The 24,872-nt window shown below is 38.6% G+C and overlaps 1 protein-coding gene across 8 annotated transcripts in view; it reads right to left on the bottom strand.

The window, feature by feature from the left end:
- NRXN3 (neurexin 3) overlaps positions 1-24,872 on the bottom strand; it is an 891,513-nt gene that overhangs the window by 630,931 nt on the left and 235,710 nt on the right. For all 8 annotated transcript variants that reach the window (XM_042869951.1, XM_042869967.1, XM_042869941.1 and 5 more), the window contains one exon: positions 21,792-22,175. In XM_042869951.1, the coding sequence (XP_042725885.1) occupies positions 21,792-22,175 (384 nt within the window). The remainder of the gene's footprint in view (positions 1-21,791; positions 22,176-24,872) is intronic.

Here is a 24,872-nt window from a genome sequence, read left to right as displayed (position 1 = left end):
AAAAAGAGAATTGACATACACATGTATGGTGCTTCTGTACTAATGGTAACTCAATTTACCCAGAATTTCTTTGTTTGGACAGTTAGAGGAACTTCCATGAGATATTCCTCTCTGACTGCAAACACTATCAAATGCAGTTTGTTCTCTTACAAAACCAGCATTTCTTGGTAAGGACAGAGTTAGCAATTCATAGTCCAAAACACTGGCTATAATTATGCAAATTCATGTATTTATTCAACTGTTTACAAGCCTATCTCAAAATGCCTAGGGCTGTGGTGCAACATCTTTGAAGTGCATAGACTAGCATTCAGAGGATGAGTTTACATAGAATAGCAGCCAGTCCAAACCTTCCATCCAGAACTCAAAGATTTAAATGCATGGAGAAGGGAGTTCCAGTAACCTTTTTCTTCTTGCCTGAGCTCCTAGAGCCTGCAATGATTGTAAAAGATGATAAATCCTACTTCTTGAGGAAGTTGTGAAGGTTCAGTCAGTGTCTGAGAATTTTTTGAGATCTTCAAGTCAAAAGAACTTTTGATGTATAAATTAAAACAGTAGCTGTGATCCTTAGCCCTTCATATTTGCTGTCGTGTTGCTCATTTCACTTACTTCAAAGCTCAGGATAGTTGTCAGAATACAATGAAGAGTGTCATGCTTCAAAAACATTAGCCTGATGCCAGTTAAGTAAAGATGAAACTACTTTAGCTGTTAGTGTTAGTGGACTTGCTGAGTTAGTTCCTGAGGGATGATGCTACTCTGAGTCAAAATAAGACCAAATCTTGAAATCACCTGGTCTAGCGTTGAATGGGGAGGAGATTCATGATCCTTGAGGTCCCTTCCAACCCTGGCCATTCTGTGATTCCGTGATCTTAGGCTGAAATGTAGCCAAGCTAGGGAATTATGTAATACAGTTGTTGCCAGAAGATTCTCAAATCACCATCTACAGTATCTTTAGCTTTGACTGAAATACAGGACCTTTCCTGCTCCTAACAGAAACTGCAAAACAGTCAAAAATCACCCTCCATATCAAGACATTCTCATTCTCTTACACATCTTCTCTTTACCTTAGTTTTCCATAGTTTGTGTGAGCTTTGATGCTGAATTACTTGGTATTTATCCTACCTAAAGCACTTCTGTCCACTGTAATAAGTCCAAAAGTACATTTACTTTCCAGATTGCAAGCAACTAACCAGATGTGATGTGTTTTGTTACAATATTTCTAATCCATTACATCAAATTATGCCAGGGAAAAGGGTTGTCACAGACCTGTAATTTGACTCAAATAAAAAATTCAGCATCTGCTTATCAGTGTCTGAGCCTCCTGCATGACGCCACTTTCAAAACAGCTTCTTCACTGAATGCTATGCAGCATACCTGCAGAAAATATTCTTCTTAGGAACTAACTTAGAAAATAACTCAGTAACAGCGTGGCAGACAAGAAGAAGCTTCATTTTGCCAGTGTTTTAAGGTTCTCTAGGTTCTGACACATACTTTTTACATCCTAAACCTAGAAGTCACAAAGACCAATATCAAGGAAGAATTGGTTTCCCCACACCACCAGCATTATTTACTGTTCAGAAGAACAGAAAAAACAATACAATCAATATCCTTATCCCAAGGGAGATGCTAAGGGAGATGTGCTTACCACTGTGTTTAGTAGAAAGAACAATTTGCATTCACCTAAAATATTCCCAAGACTCTAAAATAAAGGAAATATGGAACCAGGAGAGCAAATTGCAAAAGCCCTCCCATTTAGCTGAGCGGGATCACAGCTAAGATCAGGATGGATAAATCCATTTACTGGAAACTACCCACAAAGGTAATTTGATGCATAATTCTCTTGCAGTAGTTAGCTCTTGTTGGTATGAAGTACGCACCCAGTAAGTATTAACTCTGTAACAAGGGAAAAAAGAATGAATCCAAACAAAGAGAACAATCAAAGATGGAAGCTGGGGTAAGTTTAGGGGATGGACAGACATGCATATTTAGTTCTGGAAACTTTAATGTTTTTATGTGCATTACTTCACCAAAACTCTAAAGAGGAATCAGAGAAAGTGAGATTATTAAAACAGAGACCAACACAATTTAACAAAGCATGGCAAAAGCAGATGGGAGCGTGGCTATCAGATTAACCTTGCATAAAAGCTGTTGCAAATCCATCATGAGGTTTTTCCGAGACAGCCTGATGAGAACTGGCCCTACCAGTAAATTGTGTTTACTTCAGAGATGAAATTTTTTTCTCTTCCCTCATTATACAAGGCTGAAAAGGGGGTAGGGGGGAGAGATTCTGACATTTTCTACTGCTTTAAATGTTATTTCTCTAGAGTGATAAAAGCCATTAATCATTACCAATGAAAAACTGTTGGGGGGGGGGGGGGGGGGGAAGTAATTGCAACATCTGAAGGCAAAAAGTCATCTTGCAGCAAGCAACTTTATTTTTCCTTCTTCACTTTTTCCACACGTTGCTGCTCTAGTGATATCTAACCCCTTTTTGTGGGCTTCCTACAGTCTACACCTCTATTGTTTCTGCACCTGTACAAAAGGGATGAGAAATTTGGGCTGCGTCTCCAGAAAGACAACTTTCAGCAGTGAGAGCAGCATACAGGGGCAGCTCAAGCAAATGAGCTAATTAGAGCAGATCAGAGCTACATTATTTACATACCTCTCATATCTATCCATATTTCAAAAGAGTTACACAATTCAACACGAAGACAACAGACACAAAAAGCTCTGTCTATAAAGATAGAGTGGTACAGGAAGCCCACAGCTGTTAATAGGGATGGAAACATGCTAGTGGAATTGCATGTGAAGTTGGTATCAAGCCTTAATGTCCCAGATGGCCCTTGCTTTGGCAAATATTCATGACCTCATCCAGAAGCCTTCTCACAAGAAGTGTAAAGCTAAGTCAAAGCCAACATAAGAAAACAAACTTGTAATACAGAGAATCCTATACAATTTCAGAAATGATTTAGACAGAAAGTACTTTATAACTACAGGAACAGTTTGAGCCTGAATGTAATAGCTGCCTACTGGGACAACTTCAGTTTGAAATTAAGCACATGTACTTCACCTGTCAGATTTCACCCTCCTACTGCTTATGGCTTCAAAATAAAAAATTTTTATTCCCCCCATCTTATATATTTTTCTTTCTCCTACTGCTGTGCAGAAAGCCTATACAAAGAACAGCAAAACTGGTCAGCTACTTGCACAAGACAAAAAACCAGCATGTCAGAAAATTCTCACCTGTAGGATGGAAATGAAACCTCATGATATTTTTCAAATCTCTTCTTCCAATTTCTAACCAACTTTTGAAAACAACAAAATAGAATATGCACAGTGCTGCCAAACACACTATATCATTATCTCAGCAGGAGTGAAGGGGCTGACTTTGCCATTACGGCAATTTTATAATGTAGGAAAAACACTCTGCATGATATTAAAGCAACAAGAGTCACACCTAATCACATTACACCCTTTCGTCTAGGAACAGCATGGTTACACCTGCAGCCACTTGGCCATTTAGAGCATGTATATTTCTCTTAGCTCAACATTAACACCCCTCTGGTGTCAGCTAGACTAAATATCATCTTCACGAAGGGAAGAACAAAACAGGAAAACATACCAAAATGAAGAGGGCAAAGCTCTCACTTTTCAAAAATTGAAAGATGAGCTCTGACCAACTAAGAATGTGACAGCTGTAGGTTTGATCAACCAGGAAAAATGAAATCTGTGCTACGCACCAGCAGGTGCCATAAAAATCATACAAAATGTAGCCTTTTCCATCATGTGGCTTAACTTTGGAGACACTGCACCTTGAGATGAACAGCCTTTAAATCTTGTTCAGTATTTAGCACCTGGGATGCAACAGGAGTACTTTAAAACTGATACTGATGAAAAAGCAGTCTCTCAACTCTAAGCTTTAAATTCACATAATATTCTGCAATACGACTGTAATAAGGAGAAGGGATTGCAGCTGGACAACTTACACCAAGAAAGGAGAATTACCAACTGATTGCTCTCCATTGGGAACTTCGGAATGTGCACAGTTTTATCTACACATTGTCACTCAGAATTATGCCACTGCACTTCACAAAGGTGCCTATGGTGTGGAAGCTGGAGAGAGTTAAGACTTCCTCAGGTTTGGAAGGAAAAGAGGCAATTCCTCACTGGCAGTAAAACACACATTGACAGAATACAAGAATAAGTGAAACTGCCAACTAATGGTGAAACCGTAGCTTTGAAGCAGGCTTAGCACTCAGCACAAAAGGATACAAATGATGTTTTGACCAATGTCTTGAATGTGGATTGACAATTTTCTTCTTCAACAACACTAAATTATGTAGAGCTTCCTACAGCACTGGCTGCCGGTAAAGCAAAAGTTAAATGACAAAATATATCTTCATTAAGGTTGTTATTATTTTCTTAAACTGTCACATGTGAGTCTCAGTTTGGTACCACAGATAAGACACTACACAAGGAAGAATACAATAATGCTCAAGTTCAGTCTTGGATTTCTGAGGAGTCATGATTATCTTCCAGTGAAAACTACTTGGACTGGAAGAGAATAGAAATGCTTTTGAACTTAACCAGCTAAACTACTCCAATGATACCGATTTTCTGGACATTCAATTCATTCCATAACCAAAGCACTTTTTTTTTCAGCCACTTATCCTTTCCTTCACAATCTGCTGGTAAAAATTCCAGATTACTCTCCACTTTGCTGAAGCAACATTTGTTAGGACCTCTATTACATTCATACTGAGCCCCTACTAACACTGTGGGAATATAAAGCAGACACACAGACTGTTAGCACCTATACAGCAATTCACTTTATGATTTTCCTTTATTTGATCTGAAAGTAGGAAAGAATATAATTTACCTCTGTGTAACATATTTTCTGATTCTTGCTTTAAAACATATATATATATAAAACTAAAACTAATATATTAAAAGGAAATTAAAAATTAGAAATTAAAACATAGTTGAGCAAGCATAGATTTATTTGGAATGCGATTCTGACAGGTATCAGAGCCTAGCACTACAGTGTCATCAAACACAGCTCAAATTACTGCCCTTTTAAGTGTGAACATAAGGGCCAGTGAAATTGTCAGATTGATGTGATGGAAGACGAGCATCTAGGATACATATAGAAAAGAATGTTTCCTTCATATAAATCCCACCACTATGCTGTCATCTTAAAATAACAGAGTCATTCAAGAGCAGAAAAATTCATAGCTTAATAATAAAAGTCATCATTCCCATATATCTGGATTAAAGGTATGTTAGCTCGCCACCTGCATGAACAGGCATGCAGCCCCCCTTGTAAAAGGAAAGAGACACTTCTCTCAATTTTTCAGTATAACATGTTTCACGGGCTCCTACAGCAGGTTCAGTCATGTTCCAGAGAGCTGCAATACAGTATTTGCCTGGTGCATCAAGCCCTGCTGCAGGCTTCCTCCTCAGCATCTGTTGAGGAGCTGCAGAGTACAGAAGGACGGAAAGGTTGTGCATATTCAGAAAACAATACACTTTAGTATATCTTCCATGTCCTTTTGAAGTTAAGAAGTGTGCATATCTTCTTTCCCCCTGAGCGTGCCCAAAGGAACTCAGCAAGTCAAATGAGCAGCAGACATGGGGCAAGAAGGCTGTGGGGCAGAGCCTTTTATGCTCCCCAGACCCTGGGGCAGCGAGCGCTGCCTGAGGCGTAAGATGGTGGAGGAGGCTGCCTCTTACACCTTTCACGTGCAATTTAGGAAAATATTCCCTGGAATCATCATCTACTGATGGGACCAGTGCCAAAGGTGTAAGACCCCACTGTAGAGAATATCCTGTTTTTTAAATAAGCTTCCGAAATACTCTGTGACAAACAGGAAAAAGGAGTGGTCTCCTATTGGGATGGGCCTCTTGTCCACAGTTCCCATTATATGAATCCTCTCGCATAATCTGAAAGAGTTTACATGCCCTCAGGTGCGCTTTTTGAACCAGCTTTCTTTCACAGAAGAAACTGAGACAGAAATGAAAGCCAGGTTCATCCAGTGTCACACTGCAAAACCATGCCAGAGCAAGGACACAGCCCATTGCTCTGAACTACTATACCATCAACAACATGCCACACTTAACCCCCTTTCAGGATGCTCCAAGAGCTACCTGACTTCTCCTCATTCTACTCTTCATCAGAATTATCAGAATACCAAGCTGAAATCAAAATAATGTAGCAGTCAACAGTCCCGTTGTGAACAGGAAAATAATTCAGAAGCATTAAAAAAATATCTAAATCTGTACAGGAAAAAAGGGCAGTTCTTGACATCGCTTGAAACATAGATGGTGAGACTCTACATTTACAACACCTGTTTCTCTTTCAAATTCTGCAGCTAAAAAGTGAATCAAAGGGGAAAAAACTGAGGCGCAAGACAGTTTTTTAAGATTTCAATTAGCTTTTTATTTGGACTAGGACTTATTTACTGCAGAGTTAAGCATCTTTCATAGTTACAGATTCTCTATTTATATCTGCTAAGTGTGCAAATTTCCTGGTTCCCTGATTCCAGACCAGCTGCTGGGCACAGCTGTGCTCCAACAAATGCACCAAAACCAGCAGGGACTGCTGCAGGACTGTCATACTTCCCTGATTCCACCAGCATCTGGAAGAGGAAATCATACTGCTTTTCTCACTCAGTCCTGACACGGTTCAACAGAATAAAACCAACCTAATTAAAATATTTACATATTTTTTTAAAGGGGAAAAAAAAAAGAAAAAAAAAAAAAAAAAAAAGACCACTCTGAGAAGATTTTACAAGATTTAACACCTTTCAAACATAGCAGTAGCAGATCCCCCACACATACGAGGTTGTCAATAAAAATAATATGGGAATATGGGTGTACAGTCACTTGCAAAAATCTTGGACAGATCAGAAGATATCTTGTTAGCAATTAGCCAAGTGGACAGATCAAGGCACTCAATTGCAAGCAATTTACTGTCTGGCACCAAAATATATCGTTTCAGTTTAATGGAAAGAAGTGGATGTAATAGCAGAGCAACTAGCAAAGTGCCTCATCAATGTGCTGCAGCTGTATAACCACATATTTGGCATCTAAGTCTTGAAGTGGGTTTCAGAATGTAAATTTCATATCCATTTGGGCATCAAATTCTATGCTGCAGCAAGAGCAAAGCTGCATCTGGTGCAAGGACTCAAGTGCAGCTTCTACCTGCCACGTACTACTGACTAGCTGGATCCTATCTCTGCTTTCCTCAGTCACTGGCAGAGTCCTGGCTGTTGTGGACAACATTCTTACCTTTAACAGACTATTTGCTTTGAAGGCATGCCACTTATGCTTTGGAATTTTATTACAAGAGCTGGATTCCCTAAACTCTACACAGTGCAACCCTAGTCTTTGACAAGATTTCTTGCATTTATATATTTACATATCAGAACCCCAGTTTTTTGCCTACAATTATACAAAGCACATGACAATATGACTGAAATGCAAGTGAACTAAATAGCAGACTACTGCACTTAGTGCTGCCCTGTCTTATTATTCTGCTGATGAGCAAACCCTGGATGAACAGCCCGGCAGATAGAAAGGCCTCTGTCATCTGCTTGCCATAAAGGTGAACAGTTAGTGAACAGTGCTAACCATACTTGCTTCTGCTCATACCCAGGCTACAGAGAATAAACGTTACAGTAAGCTCTCCTTTACCAGCAATTTACTGACAGACTTTGGACACATGCTATTCTTCACCGTGTTTCTCATACTACTGTGTGTATACCTCTTCCATTGGGATTTGAGTTTTTCTGGCAACAGCTTTTTCCCCTTCTGTATTTGAGAACACCTTTCCTAATTGCTTCCTTTACTGATCCAATAGCATAACATGTCACTTATTACTGTTTCTAATTTGCCTAAGTTTAGATTTCCACAATTCTTTATTAAGAGGTAGCAAAGAAGACGAGTTATTTTAAACGTTTTATTTTTACACAACAACATCTTCTACCATTTCTGATTCAGAATGAATTACTATAATAAGTAATTACGTTAAGAACCAAACAAAATATATTTCGGGAATCAGTGTCTTGCATATTTTATATATTTATGCACTTTTTCACTGATTGGGAAAACATGCTGAGTTATTAGCAGGATTTAGAAAAAAAAAGAGGTCTTCTGAAGCTAGAAGGCATTTGCAGGTTTTCATTATTCAGAGGCATACATTTCAAAGATCTATACAAGCTAGAAATAGAAGAGCCACATAGCTCTCACTCAGCTCCCCTCCTTCCCTTCGCTCCTACAAAGTCCATTACACATTAAGAAATATAGCAGCCCGGCCATACATACTGTGCTGTTTTAGCCATTTTTATTTCCAGTGTTTATCTGATGATTTCCATCCCTACCCCAGAGTTTCTCTGATAGCAAAGTAAAACAAACAAACAAACAACAAACACATAAACCTTATTAACAGGCCATTGGCTGTGTTAGTCATCACTTTCCTTTTCCCTTTTAACTTAATATTCCATAGCTCCTATAAACTTCATTAAATAATTCCCCTTTCTTGAGAAAGGTAGTCCTTCCATCAGTGCAGATTAAATCATGGTCCTCTCAGGTTATCATATAACCTTCTTTCAGTCTCCTGATTATATTTCAACTTTTTTTTTTTTTTTTGCCAGTTTCTTAATAATTTTTAATTTTAGTCTGAGTTTCTCAGCAGTAGATTCCACATTAAAAATATATATATTTTAAATAGGAAATAGCCATGAAAAATTGCTGGGGAATATACTTTTTATACTCATATTTCTTGAATACATATTTCTACCAACAATTCTCACTAGTATGTCCAACATCACTTCAATAGTATACAATTTAACTGGTTAGGAGTTGATAATCAGGTTTATTATTTGGCAAAGGTCAGTGGGTAAAACTATTTAAGACTCCCTTCTTCTGCGCTCTGTAAATCATGTATCACTATTGAGTTAAATATATCCAGCCAATCATTGACACACCATACAAAATCCCATCATTTGTTTAGTGCTTCATAAAGGGCAATGAATAATTTTACCTTTTCAATGCCAAAGCAACTAGAAAGCTTTTCCCCTTGAGTGGCTCGAGTAATATGACATTTGATCTACAAAAGATTGCTTGTATACCTCAAAAAAAAAAAAAAAAAAAAAAAAAAGAATCAGCACTGTCTGAAAAACCACACAAAAACTGCATTAGCATTGAAGGTATAGAAAAGTAGCACAAGGCAGAAAGTCACTGTTGTTTTAAAAGAAAATCTCTATGACCTTTAAGGATTTTTAATAAACACCGTTGGTCTAGGCAGTGTTGTTCTTTCGGGGATATAAACTCAAATTATTAATATACAGAAGCAAACTTTTTTCTACTGATGCATCATCTAGCAATAGTACAAAAATGACTTAGATAACAAAAACAGAAATATCAATCACTAGGTTAGATTTTCTAACTGTTCCCATGCCAAGGCATCCATTAAGCTCAAGAAAATCTATGAAATCGAAGGTCAAGTATTAGCTAGAATCAATGTTTTGATGGTCTTCAGCTTTTCCCACCCTAGAATCTGAAACATTTAATGAGTCATGAATTTTTCACGTTACAACTCTTTTATGACTTAGGAAAGTCTTACATATATGGGTTTTTGTTTTGGGGTTTTTTTGGCAGCTGTGGAAGAAGCAGCATAGAAAAATGCAACTTGAGCTTTTGATAAGCCAGAAAGAAAATCAGAAAACATGCCTATACTGTGTATCTTTGTGAAGCACTGTATTGTTTATATCCCATATATGTCAAGGCTTGTTTTGTGAAAAGCCCTGATCAAATTTACTTATTAGCCCAGCAGTGACACTGAATTTCCATGCCACAACAGCCCTGCTCACACAGCCCACCTGCAGGTACTGCTAATGGGACAACAGCCTTGCAGAGCAAAGAGGACTGTGCACTCTGTAAGGCTTGGCTCTCTGTTTTGGATATCACAGCACATGTTCTAAACAGACCTCCTTTGTAGCTTTGCAAAAGCTTTGCAAGTAACAGCATAGTTACAGTTTTACCCGTGGTCCCAGGGAGATTAGCGTGTCTTTTCTCACTGTCGGGTAACATTTCATGAAAGTTCATTTATTCCTTAAGTTATAGACAGTGTAACTTAAGTTTTGTCTTATAAGCACATCTTCACTGACTTCCTCCATATATTAGCTGTCCCTGAGTCCCCTGGATTCTGTCCAAGCACACAGGGAATGACAGTTGAGTTAGTGCAATGCAGGATAAGAGAGGTTGACCCAAGGGGAGCTGCACAGTAATCAGCTTTTCATTACTGCTTGGCTGTAAGGCCTAAATGATTCAGCAGTGCTCTTCCAAGTGGGAAAACAAACAAGGAGGGGATGAAGGAACTTAGGTTCTGATATGAATTATCTTCTCCCTATCAGAGTATGTAAGTATTTATCTCTAGGAACAGCTAATAAAAGATCCAGGGACTGTATCAGCACGTCCACAGAGGTATTATTTTATAGATCTCAGATAGCTTTTTCAAGGTGGAAGAAGTTTCTTAGTGAACTAAGACTCTAATAACTAAATTATCTGATATCCTAAATTCAGAAATTTAAATCCCAGTATAGTAAATACACTCACCTCAGCCTAGGTCTGTGGCTAATTATTTTAATAATCTTTATTAGGTAACCTAATTGCTCTGTATCTCAGTTTTCCAAAACATGAAATGGTAATGATACCTATCTCTTTCTGAAAACACTGCTTACATGCAAAAATGGCACTTCTTTGTGTAGGACCTTCACTTTGCATTCTTATAAATTGTTCAATGTGGGTGAAAATTGTTTAGTTACTCTGACATCCCAAGAACAGGCAGAGAGGTCAGTAATGTACTGGCTTTCTCTCAGCTATGACCTTGCCTATTTAAGTTTGAAGGATCTCCCATGGGTTATCTATATGCATGGATACAAAACACCACCTGAGCCTCTATCTCTGGCTTCCACAGGAAGAGGATAATACTGTGATTTGGCAGGCTCCACATTACTATGGCAGAAATAGCGTACAATCTACTGCCAGTGTGCAAAGACAGCCTCAACATAATGTTGCATATGCTAGATCACTCCTTGAATGCTTCTGCCGCATCTCAGTACTGAGCATATCTTCATCCCAAACATAAAGAAGTCTAATGCTGGGACCCCTGTATCCCTCTTCCTAGTTGCAGCATTTTGCTTCTCCTTCCTACCTGGAGTGCTCCTAGGGAGCCTTCACCAAGATGTTACTCAAGTATGTAACTCAATAATAAAGCTGAAGCAGAAAAGATATAAAACAGTCACTTGTAGGCATCCAAACAGATACTGGGTGACAGTTTCTAGCGCACACCATTCCTTCTGTTCCTAACAGGATACTTTTTTGCAAGGATCCACTTCCTATGGGCGCTACACAGTTTTAATGGGATTTTGTCAGTCAGTCCTTCCATGGAGCACATTGAACTAGTAGATCTCAAGAGCCCCGGACCACCGTACCTCCCTAGTCTGAGTGGTGTGGGGTCTGAGAAAAAACAACTTGCAGTAGAAGAGACATAGCAGCTGTTTCAGCACTTCTGAAACTTACTGACTGAGGCTTTGCTGGTGGCACAGATGAGGGAATGAAATGTAGGCAACACACACACATACTAAGAAAAGGTAAACAATCAACTTTTAACTTTTATGGCTTCTCTCAGAATAAAACAATAATTAAAAAAAAAAATAGATGGGCTTAGCAAAGAGTAACTAGTCAGTAGGAAAAGGCAAAAGAAAAAAAGACACGACAGCAGTGTAAATCAACTAGGTGAGAACTGAATAAATGAGGATACTGATTGTTAATCTACATCCTGTCACTCTGACTTTATAAACAGATTAGCTCATGAGGCCATGTGTGCAAAAGCACCCCTATAAAACCACTGTCTTTGACACTCTCATCAGTATTCACAGTGGACCAGGTTTTCATTTTATGGCTGCAGTGTTCTTGTTTCTTCCACAGATCCATTAGCACTGTGCATGCTGCACAGTCAATACCAATTCCAGCATACACTTTTCTGCCTTTTTTAATTTGGACAGAGGTCTTTCTGTCTTGTGCATCCATTTCTCTTTGACATGGCTTTTTGTGGTAGTCCTTTATTTTTTGCTTTGTATCATTTTTAAGCAATTCAAGTACCTTCGACTTTAAATAAAAAGAATTAAAGTAAAGCCAAAGTGAGACATTTAAAAACAACATAGCAAAATATTTCTGTTTCTCTTCACTGCATGTCTTTTTCTTTTGTCTGACTGCTTAACCTAAAAGGGCTACAAAATGACATAAGATACAAGCCCAGATACAGGACTGTGATGGTGATTGCCGATCTGAGACAGCTGTAAATCTCCCAGCTGAACACTGCACAGTCTCCTCCTTCCACATCAAAGTGGCTCATGCCAAGTCCTCCACACCCCAGCAGATCTCCTTGCATCACACCAAAACTACTGGAAAGTATACTGCTGATTATTACCTGTGCCTTACTTTAGCCACACCATCAGCAGAACACTGTGCTCAAAAAAAAGAAAAGCTTGAATGATTAGAATTACAGTTTTGAGGAAAGGACTTTGGCTGCAGTGCTAAATCATCCTCTAGACACACATGATACAGAGGAAAAACCTAAAACTCTTTACTTGACAGTACTCAGAGATGATAGGGCAAAAACGTAATGCAGAATGAAGAGTTGCACAAATAAAACAAAAGGGCTTACCACAGAAAATGGAACAGCATGATTTTTGGATTTTACATCTAAAATCCAAACCGTAATAAAAGAGAACTTCAATGGGAAGTTAGTAATAGCATGGTGCGAACTTGGATGTGTTCCTAACTTAACTAAAAACTGAATTGTTAAGCTCCTGGATCTAAGAGCCAGATCTCTTATTATGAGTTCAGTGCAAGAATCCAGATTTTTGTGAGATTGCTTACCATCAGGAGAATCTTTCCTTTGATCTCATTTTTATCTTTAGTCACAAATATTTAAGTTAGAGATTTTTTAAAAGGCTGTGGTAAAAGTTGCGAAGAATAGGAACAAGTTGTCCAGAGATGTAATGGAAGCCCCATCCATGGAGACATTCAAGGTCACACTGGACTAAGTTTGAATCTAGTGATAGATGTCCTGTTCACTGCAAGGGAGTTGAACCAGATGACCTTTAAAGATTCCTCAAACAATTATACAGGTATATGAAAGTATTTTGGACATTTTCAATATTCTTGCCTCTTTCACACTATTCAGCAAGAATGTCTTTTGCCAAATACTCATTCAGGGGTAAATCTTGTCCTAACATGGCAGATAAGACATATGGCACAATCTCCATTCTGCTTTACTCAGCCCCAAGCCTTACTCTGTTTCCTGGACTGGATACATAAAGGTCTCTAATGACTCTTTCTGTCTTCAGTTTTCTTCTTCTTGTCACACAAGCAAAAGAGTAGAAATCAAATTTATAGAATAGTTCTTTTCACCGTTCTACTTTCCAGCTCTACCCGAGACCAGGCATGTCAGAAGGAATGACCTACCTTCTAATCTCTAATGCAAATACCCTAGGAGAATAATAAGGCATATAAAGGATAGCTACTCTGCATATATTTTTCATTCCAAGCACAAGCATAGAACTGACTGAGCTGTCAATATAAAATGCTTTTCAGCTGAGGGCTGAAGAGCCGTTTTCCATTTTTACTCGTTTAATGAATGGTACTGGATAAAAAAATCAGTATTTAAAATACCACGTTTTCCTTTTCTCAACAGTTTGAAATGGTGGCTGTGGATATTGGGGTAATCAGACTTAGAAGTCCAACTCCATGTCACTCCATATGAATCCTAAATTCTGATGCTTTGATACAGCTTCCACCAGTAATTCCCTCCAACCACCCTATTCTCCTGATTCATTTAGCAGTATCGCAACATAAAGGATTACGATTCTTCCTTGTTCAAAAGCAGAAAAATGTTAAGTTGCTCCAAAGAACATAAGATTAGGATGGTAGAAAAGTCTCATCCAGAGCGATTTAGGATGACCACAAGACCATGCCTTAGCAGGCAGAACTTTACAAGTCAACACCTATAGGCCATTTAGGAAAGAAGAAAAAAAAAAAAGATGGAAAGAAACATCATGAAATTAAGAGCTCTTAGCACAATGCTTGTACATTTTCCTGCTGCTTTATGTATGCAGTGGGATGGCTTTTGCTAATGTCATGGATATGACCTGAATGTTAGGTTTTAACTACTCTTCACCTATAACTACAAAGCAGGAAGTAACCCTGAATCTTGCACTGAGATTCCATTTATCAGGATGAAGGTTCCCTCTTCTTCACCTTACCCTCCAATTTGTTCTTGATCACACACACAAAAAAATGAGGATGCTAGTAATGAAACAGACACCAACAATGAAAACTCTTATCTATGCATTCTTAGACTCTTTAGAAGAGTGAGTGAGAGTGGTTTAACTCAATAGTGTCCTATCTTGGGCTCTAGTACCTAGTGAGGTTTTACCAGGACCACCCTACAACCAATTCTGTTGACTAACTGCCTGTGCAAAAAGACAGAGAAACCAAGCAGATCTGACTGAAACACCACCACATATGACCTTTCCATGCTTGTGGTGATGGCTGTGCTTTTGAATATCCTTACCATATCACATAATAGCCTCATTCGATAAATCAAAGTGTCCAAGGGATGACTGTCTATCTCCACATGGAGAGAGTCAATTAAAGCACCATCACGAATGCCAAGTTCTTCCTTTTAACCAAGTTGAATAGAGAAGAAATGAGAGAGAAAATGAGAGCACTGTGCCACTGCCTGCCTTTCAGTGTGAAGGCTTCCAATGAGCAAAGGAGAGAGATAGAGAAAGCTAATTTCACAGATAACATCTCAAAGGCCTACACAGTCATTCCAAATGTTGGAAATAATTTTTTATGACAAGAGAACGTGCATCATTTTGGCTGCTTCCATCAAGATATTCCATTAACTGTAGGGACAATTGGTAGTCTCAGCAGAAATACAAAATGATCTGATTCAAGGGTATGAAAACGGAAGGGGGGATGATGCCACTGGGACTCAGATGAGCCACTGAACAATGAAAGACTCAAAGATACGTACTGCAAGCAAGCTGGTATTATTCTGGATCATACATATGACATGTGTGATTACCTGAGAGAGCTAGGATGAAACTGTGAAATAATTTTCCCTTTCTGCATTATGACTTATCACTCTAGATGATCCACGATTTAGTGAACAACCTTCTTTTGAAACAGTGTGATTCAGGCAAAACTGATCTGGTATGATAACTTTTTCTGTGGAGTCATTTGAGCAGCATCATGTCTTGACTTACGGATGAGAGGTATTTTGTGGCTTGGATTAAGGAGAAGCCATTGATCTAAGTTGCCATTTATAAATAAATAGATAAACACACCATCACAATGTCAGTCCTGTAAAAGTCTATACAAAGAGAAGTGTTAGAGGTTAAAAAACATTAACTACATGTTCTTACTGATTCCACCCACGTAACATCTGTTTTGTTGTTCAAGTGCCCTTTATAGGAGTTGACAGTAGCACAAAATCTAATAGTTTTGGATGATTATATTTCTTCAACTGGGAGGATCTTGTAAAAGCTAAACTCAGCAATAAACAGCCAGAAACATAAAATTCTAGAGAAAGATAGCAGAAATTATTTTTCTGTGCAATCAATTAGCATATTAAGGTGAGTTAAAGAGCACCTGGAATACTAACAAATTCACATGCAGCAAAGATGACATACGTGGCCTTAAATATCAAGAGCATATGATGATGCAGGGGGGATGAATGAAAAAGAAAAGATAAAAAAAATCTAACCGTGTCATTATAAAATACAGGAGAGAGAATCAGTTGATTTTTATACAGTCTCAGATTTTCCAGCTGCTCAGAGCTGCTGTTGGATATTGTCACATCAATGAAACTCTTCGAAGTTAAAGTTTAACAGCCTAAAGACCATGAAATGATCTTTTCCCAGAAAGATGTAATCTATTTGACTGCAGAATTAACTACACACTCTTCTGTACTGAGAACGTCACAAAGGCATTAGAAGGCCTCAAATGCCATCACTTGTCCCACTGATACATATTCAAAGCAGAGTGGAACGGCTTGACAGTATTGTTCCTTCATTTTGTTTCTATTTCCTTACAAGATCCACCTTGGCTGCACTATTCTTACTGGATCTAGATCAATATCTGATGTATTTTGGGAACTGTTTGGGTGTTAGAGTAGAACTTACCCCAAAGAAAGCAAAAAAGAGGAGGAAAAGATGGGAAATATACAAACCTAAAGATAGAAGCTGACTTTACATAAAGACCTTGATCTTCAATAGATTTGAATTAACCAGAAGTTAGAAAACTAAACAATAACCTTTGAGACAGCCAGTCATTATGGAGACAGACAAAGGGAGATGAGCATTAAAAAAAAACAAACAAACCCACAACAGGTTTGCACTTCTTAAGCAGAAGAATAGTGTACAGCATACGCCACAGTAGTAGTTGCTTGGGCAAGCTATAGAAACAGTCTTACAAATGGATTGATGGTAAATGAGAAAATGAACTTCTTGCACAAATGTCCTAAGCAAAGCTAACACGCCTCAGATAATATTGAATAGACTTCACTAAGAAGCTAGTAATGCATAGGTGCATATGGGTGTGAAGGGATTGCTTGAACTTTTTCCAAATTCAGATGGAATCTTTTCTTCTGCTGTTCGGAGACATTTTGGCAAATTGTACAGCGGGAATCTACCTGACACTAATAAGTCAATGACAGAATGACTTAAGATCTTGTTTAAGATCAGAGCTCCAGATCTTTCACTTTATCATCTTTCACCTTAATGTCTTTCACTTTATCTCATGAAATCATAAAAATTATTCTGATGTTTAGTCTTTCCTCAAGTCTTTAACTATTCAAGATCCAGCTGGAATTAAAAACATTAAAACACTGCAGCAAAGGTTTTATTTCTAATGTGTCCAGTACCCCCCAGGATATAAGAAGATCTATTCCCAGCAGTTACCTAGCACATTTCACTGCAGACTCAGAAGGACTGGACTGTCTAAATAATATCAACATATTTTAAGTTTTTTAAACGAATCTGCAACTATGAAATCATCAAACATCTTCACTAAAATAAAAAATGTGTATCTATGCTGCTACCTGTGCTTGAGACAGCAAAGGATGTAGCACCTAAACCATGCAGTAAATGATTTTGTAGCATTTCTTATTACCAGTAATTTTACAGCATCTCTGTTTATTGCATAGATAATGGGCAGATGTTTGTTGTCATTAAACTGCTCTTAGCAAACATAACCATAAAGGTATTTGGCAGATAATAAAACAGAATATGCATGCCTATGCTCAACATCATCATTGCCAACAGCAGGTATATTGCTGTTCACAAACCGTATGTTGCAAAACACAGAGCAAGCCTGGTTTTCTGAGGACTTAATAACCCATATGTGAGCAGACCCAAACAGGAAGGGACACTGGTTCCAGCCTTCAGAGAACAGGAAAAGGATATCTGTGTCTGCTGCAATGAGTACTGGGTGAAGATCAGAAGAGGTCAGGAACATGACTTTTCTGTCTCACCTGAAGAGGACTAATGGAATGTCCAGTTCTGAGCAATTAATTCCAAAGGCTTAAAATCTAAATTTCAGTGCTTTTTTTTTTTTTTTTTTTTTTCAGTTTTAAATACCTAGCAACCTCACACTAACCTGCATTTGCTAATCTTATTACTATACACCTCTTAATAAAAGAATGGCCAACCAAGACAATTAACTAGGAAAAAGCATTAAAAAAAAAGAGTGATCAACAACATCTAATTTTAACTGGCTAAAAATGATCTGATGTTCAGTAGCATTTTGCCTTTGCCCTTCTTCTTGGGCTTTTGGCCTCCACTGTTTCACAACATTTAGGTAGAAGGAAAACATGCAGAGAGCTTTCAGGAGCAGAACATATCCATGGACACTTTGGGGTTCATGGCATTTTTACTGCAGCTACAGGAAACAACTAACGTGAATACAACACACACTGCTCCTCCTACTTGTTTAATGCCAGGGTTTTGGGGGCTTTTTTGAGAAAATTCTGTGGGTTGTGAGGAGGAATCTTTTTCTCACACCAAAGAAGTACGTCATGTTCCATTAGACAGACTTCAACTTCTGCCCTTAACACTTTCATTTAGTGCAATTAACAGGACTGCTGTGACCTGATACTCTGGCTTATGTCAAATACTAACAAATTAGAAACCAAAAAGCACAGAAGATATTAAGTACCTAAAAAACACTGAAGAACCTTCACAGTAGCTGAATCACCTCTCTCTCTCCCATCCTCCTGTCTGTCTGCATCATCTCTTCAGCCCTTTTTCTGGACTGACTAGCAAGCCATCCAAATTTCTGTTGGGTTCTGTATGAGCAGATATTTCACCAACAATGGAAGGAAATATGCTATTCATTACCCTTGAGAATTCTTTTTGTCATTTCTCACAAAGTTTGTCCTACAGTAGACTACAAGGGACTCAGCATCACTTAGAGGAGGCACTGTGTCTTCTCTGTCTTCCTCTTTTCTATCTTCTTTGCTTTATGTCTGCCCACCCCAAGACATCCTCACTTTTGTCAATTTGGTAGTCTTGGCAGTTTGGCACTGTCAGCTCCTCCCTAGCACAGCCCTGACAAAGCGCAGCAGTACTGAATTATCTGACTAGAATCTCCACATAACCAAAGAAAGGAGATAGGCAAATCATCAAAAGGATGCAAGCAAATCACATAATTGCTTTGGATTTCCCCTGAGAAGACACTAACTCCCTCACTTGGCTTCACAAGGAGCTTAGGTGTTTAACACAAGTCCTCGACGCCAAGCCTCTATGTTTAGTGTTTTTTTTCGTTTGATGTTATAGTGCTTACCAAAGTCATGTAAAGAAAGAGATCAGAATATCAGTTGAATTAAATGAATGCCACTTGCAAAACCAGCAGAGACATCCCGTGCCTTCTTTTCCACCCCTGAGTACAGCCACACCCCTCTTCCCTTCCAGTAGTTATTGTGGGATCTCTGACATTTCAGAAACTTGACTGATGGTCAAATACAGCAAATACAGTAAATACAGTATTTGCATTCTCTTAACACAAAGTACGTGAACCTCTTTTCTAACTAGGAGACAAACAATTTCATTTCACAGTCCTTTTTAGATGTATAACAGTCTTCCATAAAGCAACATGAAAAATGTGCAAGAAATATAGCAATATCGACATAACTCTATATCTCGAAAGCAGGAGATACAGATTACCATTACCAACAAATGAATATCTGCTTTTCTCTCTGGAGTTGCTACATATGTTTTTTGTGTTTTTTTTACCCTAACTAAATTCTAAATGTGTGCTTTGCTTATTCAAAATAAATGATTCTCCTGATAAATAACAGACACATGAGATCCTTTATTCTAGGATTCCCTGCCCCTTAACCTTAACCTAAATCTTGGGCTTTCCTTTCTTCGGTCTGGGGGAATCAAAGGACTGCAGCACTTCCCAGACACCAGCAGAGACTAGAAAAGTATGTCAGTAAGTTTGCTTTATTAAAGAAGCTAATGTGCTCCTTCACTCCTACCCTTACACACCAGCCTTGCTCCTGTAGTATTATGTCAGCTCTCTAGTCACAGTGCAAAGTGCCATTTTGGCACAGCAGCATTTCCCACTGTGATTCCCTTCCCAGTCTTCACATTAACTTTTCACATTCAAGCAGTATTTATGTCACAGGCCAGCTGAAATTGTGACTTGCAGTAATCCTTGGGTGTCAGACCATGAGAATGAAAATTATCTTTGCTAGCCTGCAATTCTTCTGTTCATCTGTGTTGTTTTGCACAGAGGCAAAATCACTGTGCACCAAAATAATTTGCTCATGTCAAGTACTTTGATCACAGCAATATGAAGCTGTTATGTAACACCACAATAAACACTCTAGAATCAAAAACATTCCAATTGCAGAACTTTTTTTCATGTATACAGTCTCCAAATACTCACAAGCTGCTTCCTGTATTGTCAAGGAACCTCACATATGAAAACCATGTTTTGCTTGACATTGGGCCTAAATCATGAAGAGGGTTTCTAGTTACAATAAAAATTAGTTTCTCAAGATTAGGGCTTCTGGCATACATCACAGATTGTCCTGAATTGTATCATCATTATTTTTTATAACCTTAAATAATGTTTAACACATATTTTTTAAGACATCAAGATTCTACATTGGTAATTATGCAGTCATGCACATCTTTCTTATTTTCTTACTCATACTGATGCTGGCCAGAGCATGGCTAAGTTATAGATCTCAAGCCAGACTCGAGATTCACTTCTAGATTTTGATGGTTTCATGCCTTTAACCTCCTGATTTCACTGATCACAAAAGGAACAAAAAGCGAAAATACAAACATTTAAAGTACATAAGATGAATTCTGCTCTTTATATTATTGGTTACCTTTGGATTCTGTTCTGATAGCCAAGTTCATGAGATGGACATGAGACAGAGTCCAGAAAGACCTGAATCACAGAGCTGGTTCCTCCTGATACCAAGTACAGACCAACAGCAAGCAAAACTACAGTTTTGAGGGGAAATAATGTAGATGGTAGTGCTTCTTTTTATGCCTCTGTAGGGCATAGTTACACAACAACTGGCCAAAACAACTCACAACACTGCCGTTGATAAAACCTCTGATGTTTTCCAGAATCATCTAATCTATAGCCTATAAGAGAGTACTGCTGAGCTGACATTGGCATAGCCAACATACATGAAATTTATGATAGTACATTTTGACCTATGTCCTCAGCATGGATTGCAATCTTGATGCTTCAACTGTTTTAAGGACCACTGGCAATTAACTGCTATTGTTGATTAGGGCAACAAACCACATAGTTACTTCATTTCAAGGGCATCACCAGCACAATAAGAACAGCAGCAATTAATTGAATCGCTTGCTATTTCAGAAACATATAGCTCAGATATCTTACATTTCTGAATTCATTTCCATGTGGCCTAGAACATATAAGTAAGCCTGCCTGTACCTGCAATACTTGTCTCATTTCTCCAATCCAAAGTCTTTCAATCACTAGTCAAAGAGTAACAGTAAGGGGCAGAGATTCATCCACTCACTCCTTCATTAGATCTGTCCTAATCCCACATGTAAAAAAGAGGAAGACTAGATAAAACTTTGTCATGGAGTTATCCCTAAATCTGTGTCTGTGGGAATGTCGCCCCTCCCCTCCCCATCCAAGAACAAAACACCCAGATACAGTGGTCCACAGAACCAGAACATTGACTCTTTACATCAGTTCCAACTGATTTACATGATGTTATGATGTGGAATACCAACCAAAAAAAAAAAAAAAAAAAAAAAAAAAAATCACAAAACCATGACGAACTGGGATATGTCATCTATGCCATGCAATAGAAATCACAACAATCCCACTTTACACTTGATATGTTTTCCAGTAATTTGCCTGAGATTTCTCACACATGGCAGCATTTTCTGTTTTAGAAGACAAATTGTATTAGAAGTGACCCCAGAGCCCAAAGAAATGGACTTCAGATTTAGGGAGTAAAGTAGCACATGAAGGTAAGTTCATGAAATGCAAGAGAAGAAAACTGGAAGGAAACAGAGATGAGAGCTTTCCTAGTGTTGGGACTGGAACTCTGCATTGGAAAGATCAACATGGGCAAAAGTCTCATGGAAATACCCAATTTTGTTCTAAAACATCTTCACACCTTCAACTCTGCACAACTGAGGTCAACTTACCTCGCTCGCATGTTCTCCCCCAATAGCCAGTGCCAGTGCAGTCACAAATGAAGCGGTTCCAGCCATCCTTGCAGACTGCATTGTTCTTACATGGGTAGCTGTCACATTGCTTGGTACTCAGGCGGGAGCAGGAGGACTTGACTCCTGCTGCATTCTGTGCCTCTGCCAGCTGCCGGATGTTCTTGCTTCGCCCGTCGATGAACAAATCTCGGATACAGCCAACGTAGCCATAATTCAGCATTGCTGTCCAGAGCTCAGTGGGAAGGATGAGTCCTGCCCGGTTCTCTGGCAGCCCACCCAGGTACATGTCACCCTCCAGATCTAGGATCTCACTCTCTCCACTAGCGGTGAATGGGGTGCGTCTGCTATTCACTGATATAGTACCTAAAAGAGGAGGATAAGGAAACACCAATCAATGTTTTCACCTATAGCCTCAGTCACTTACAATCTAGATATTTTCTTGCAGTAATGCAGTACAAAAAACTAAATATTCTCCCCTACATGAATACACTCCTAACAGAGATGATGACTCCCACACAGCTTCTTCTCTTGAATCACAGGGCATAAGAGTTTCCATAAGTGTGTGCCACATTGTGATACAAGGTCACTAGAATAGCAATACAGAATCTAAACAGTAAGGTAAAAACTGAGTATTATTGAATAGTACTCATCCAGCAAAGCAAAGACTTACTGAGAAAATACAGGATTTTTATGGTATCACAAACAGAGAAGAAAAATTATAAGAGTATTCATTCACGTGACATAGCTCTTAGAGAAAACATTTCACTGGTACCTTCAAAGCTGGAAATGGATGATGGGACAAAATAGACTCTTAGCAAGGCAGTCGATGACATCAAATTGAGGAGCATGGCTAATGCACTGGAGGAAGGACAGAACTACTAGCTAGAAAACCTTTAAAAGCCAGAGAAAAGGGCTGATAGAAATGTTTGATGTACAACAATAAATAGAAAATCTTGTACCTGGAGCAGAATAATTTCACACGTAATTACAGGCTACAGCCCAACTGAGTAAGGAGCAAAAAGAACCTGAGGATATGTCAGGCAACAACTTGTACTTGAGCCAGTAGCATACACTTGCAACATCAAGAGACACTGATCACAAGTTGCAATCCTCACGCTTGTACTCCAAACTTAGAAAGCCCATAAACAAATTTTATACTTAATTAACTAAATAATGTTTACTTTTTTTTTTATTTTTGTATAAAACCTTGAACTTTAGTCTCACTTGTACAATGCCAAATACAAATACTGTTTATCCATCCTTCCCAGTTCCGATGGAATATGTTTAAGAAGACAGAAGCAGTGATTCTGCTATCACCCCCATCAGCTTAAAACAGGTGCACCTTCATTAGGTCAATGTAATTTGCTTTGATGAAAACTGAAGTTTGAACCTTTTATTTCAAATCACTTTGAAATAAGGTCCTTAAGCTTAATTTCACAAAATTTCAATTTTTTATTGAAAGAAGAGTATGTTGATTTCTTGTTTTCTCATTTTTCATTGCATCTTTCCAGTCAAGCAAGTATTTTTTGATGAGATCTAATAATCAGGTTTTCCAAAGACAACTATGGTGAAGTCTATTTCCAAAGCACTCAGCTTTTCATTTCCATATCCTGACATTTCACTCACTTTTTGATAAACTCATTCAGTCAGGAAAGGCCCTCATTCTTTTTCCAGAGTCCTTATAATCCAGTTCCTTTTTCCTGGACATAACACATCCTACTTTACTTAGGTAGAACTTGCAAGAATCAGAATACCCTTACTGCCCAGAAAATCAACTGCATCCTGAGCTACATTGAGTGTGGTCAGCAGTTCAAGGGAGGTGATCCTGCCTCTCTAACTGTGTCTTGGTGAGATCTTCCCTTGGAGTACTGTATCTAGATGTGGAGTCTTCAGTACAGCAGGGACACAGATCTGTTGGAGAATGTCCAGAGAAGACCAACAGAAATTTTTCAAGGGATGGAACGCCTCCCCTACTAGCTGAAAGATCTGGGGCTGTCCAGCCTGGAAAAGAGATGACTCTGGGAAGTCCTGAGAGTGGTTTGTCAAGTGTCTAAAAAGAAGCCTATGAGAAAGAAGGGGACAGACCCTTCAGCAGTGTTTATTGTGATAGGACAAGGGGAATGGTTTCAAACTAAAAACTAAAAGAGGGGAGATTCATACCGGATATAAGGAGAAAGATTTGATGATAAGAGTAGTGAAGCACTGGTACAGGTTGCCCAGAGGTATGGTGGATGTCCTGTCCCTGGAGATTGTCAAGGTCAGGCTGGATGGGGCTCTGATCTAGCTGTAGATCTCCCTTTTCATCACAGAGGAAGTGGACCAGATGACCTTTAGAGGTCCCTTTAAACTCAAATGATTCTATGATTCTACAAAATTTGAACTCTATGGAATTAAACATTTTGCACCTTGAAGGTCATCAAACACTGGAAACAGGATCCTCAGAGAGGTGTTCGAATCATCAGCCATGAAGACATTCAAAACACAAATGGGCATAACCCTGAAGGACATACATATTTCAGCAGTTTGGACTAGAAATCTCCAGAAGTTTGTTCCAAAGTAAATCATTCTATGGTTTTACAAAGACAGTTAAGCATTTTAACTTCAATTTTACAAATGGGAAATTTGAAGCAGAGGAAGATAAAGTTGCCTCTGAAGAACACTTACTATTAAAACTGTAATGGCTTCTGTATTTTGCAAGCAAAGATGCTGGCATACCTAGACTGAGGCCATAAAATAATCAGAACATACAATATAGAAACGCAATCAGAACACTTGAAATAGTTGCAGAGAAGCAAAGTGACTTTTTTAAGGTCAGACATCTGAAAAAAAAGCAGGAAACTCAACACAGGCCTCTCACATCCCAATGAAGAGCATTCAGCAGCTTTTGTGATAAGGACATCTGCCCACCAGACACTCAGCAAAAAATTAGCAATTCACTCATGCTAGCAATAAATCATCACATTCAATTGCCTTGTCATTAAAGCAGTCTGTCCTCAGAGAGGACTATCCAGGCTTAAAGATTAATTCTACATCATTGCATTTTTATCATACACACCTAGA

This window comes from Lagopus leucura, unplaced genomic scaffold, assembly GCF_019238085.1.
Source record: "Lagopus leucura isolate 7727_CA_CO unplaced genomic scaffold, USGS_WTPT01 Super-Scaffold_1, whole genome shotgun sequence".
Lineage (NCBI taxonomy): Eukaryota > Metazoa > Chordata > Aves > Galliformes > Phasianidae > Lagopus > Lagopus leucura.
This window is presented reverse-complemented; position numbering and strand designations above follow the sequence as displayed.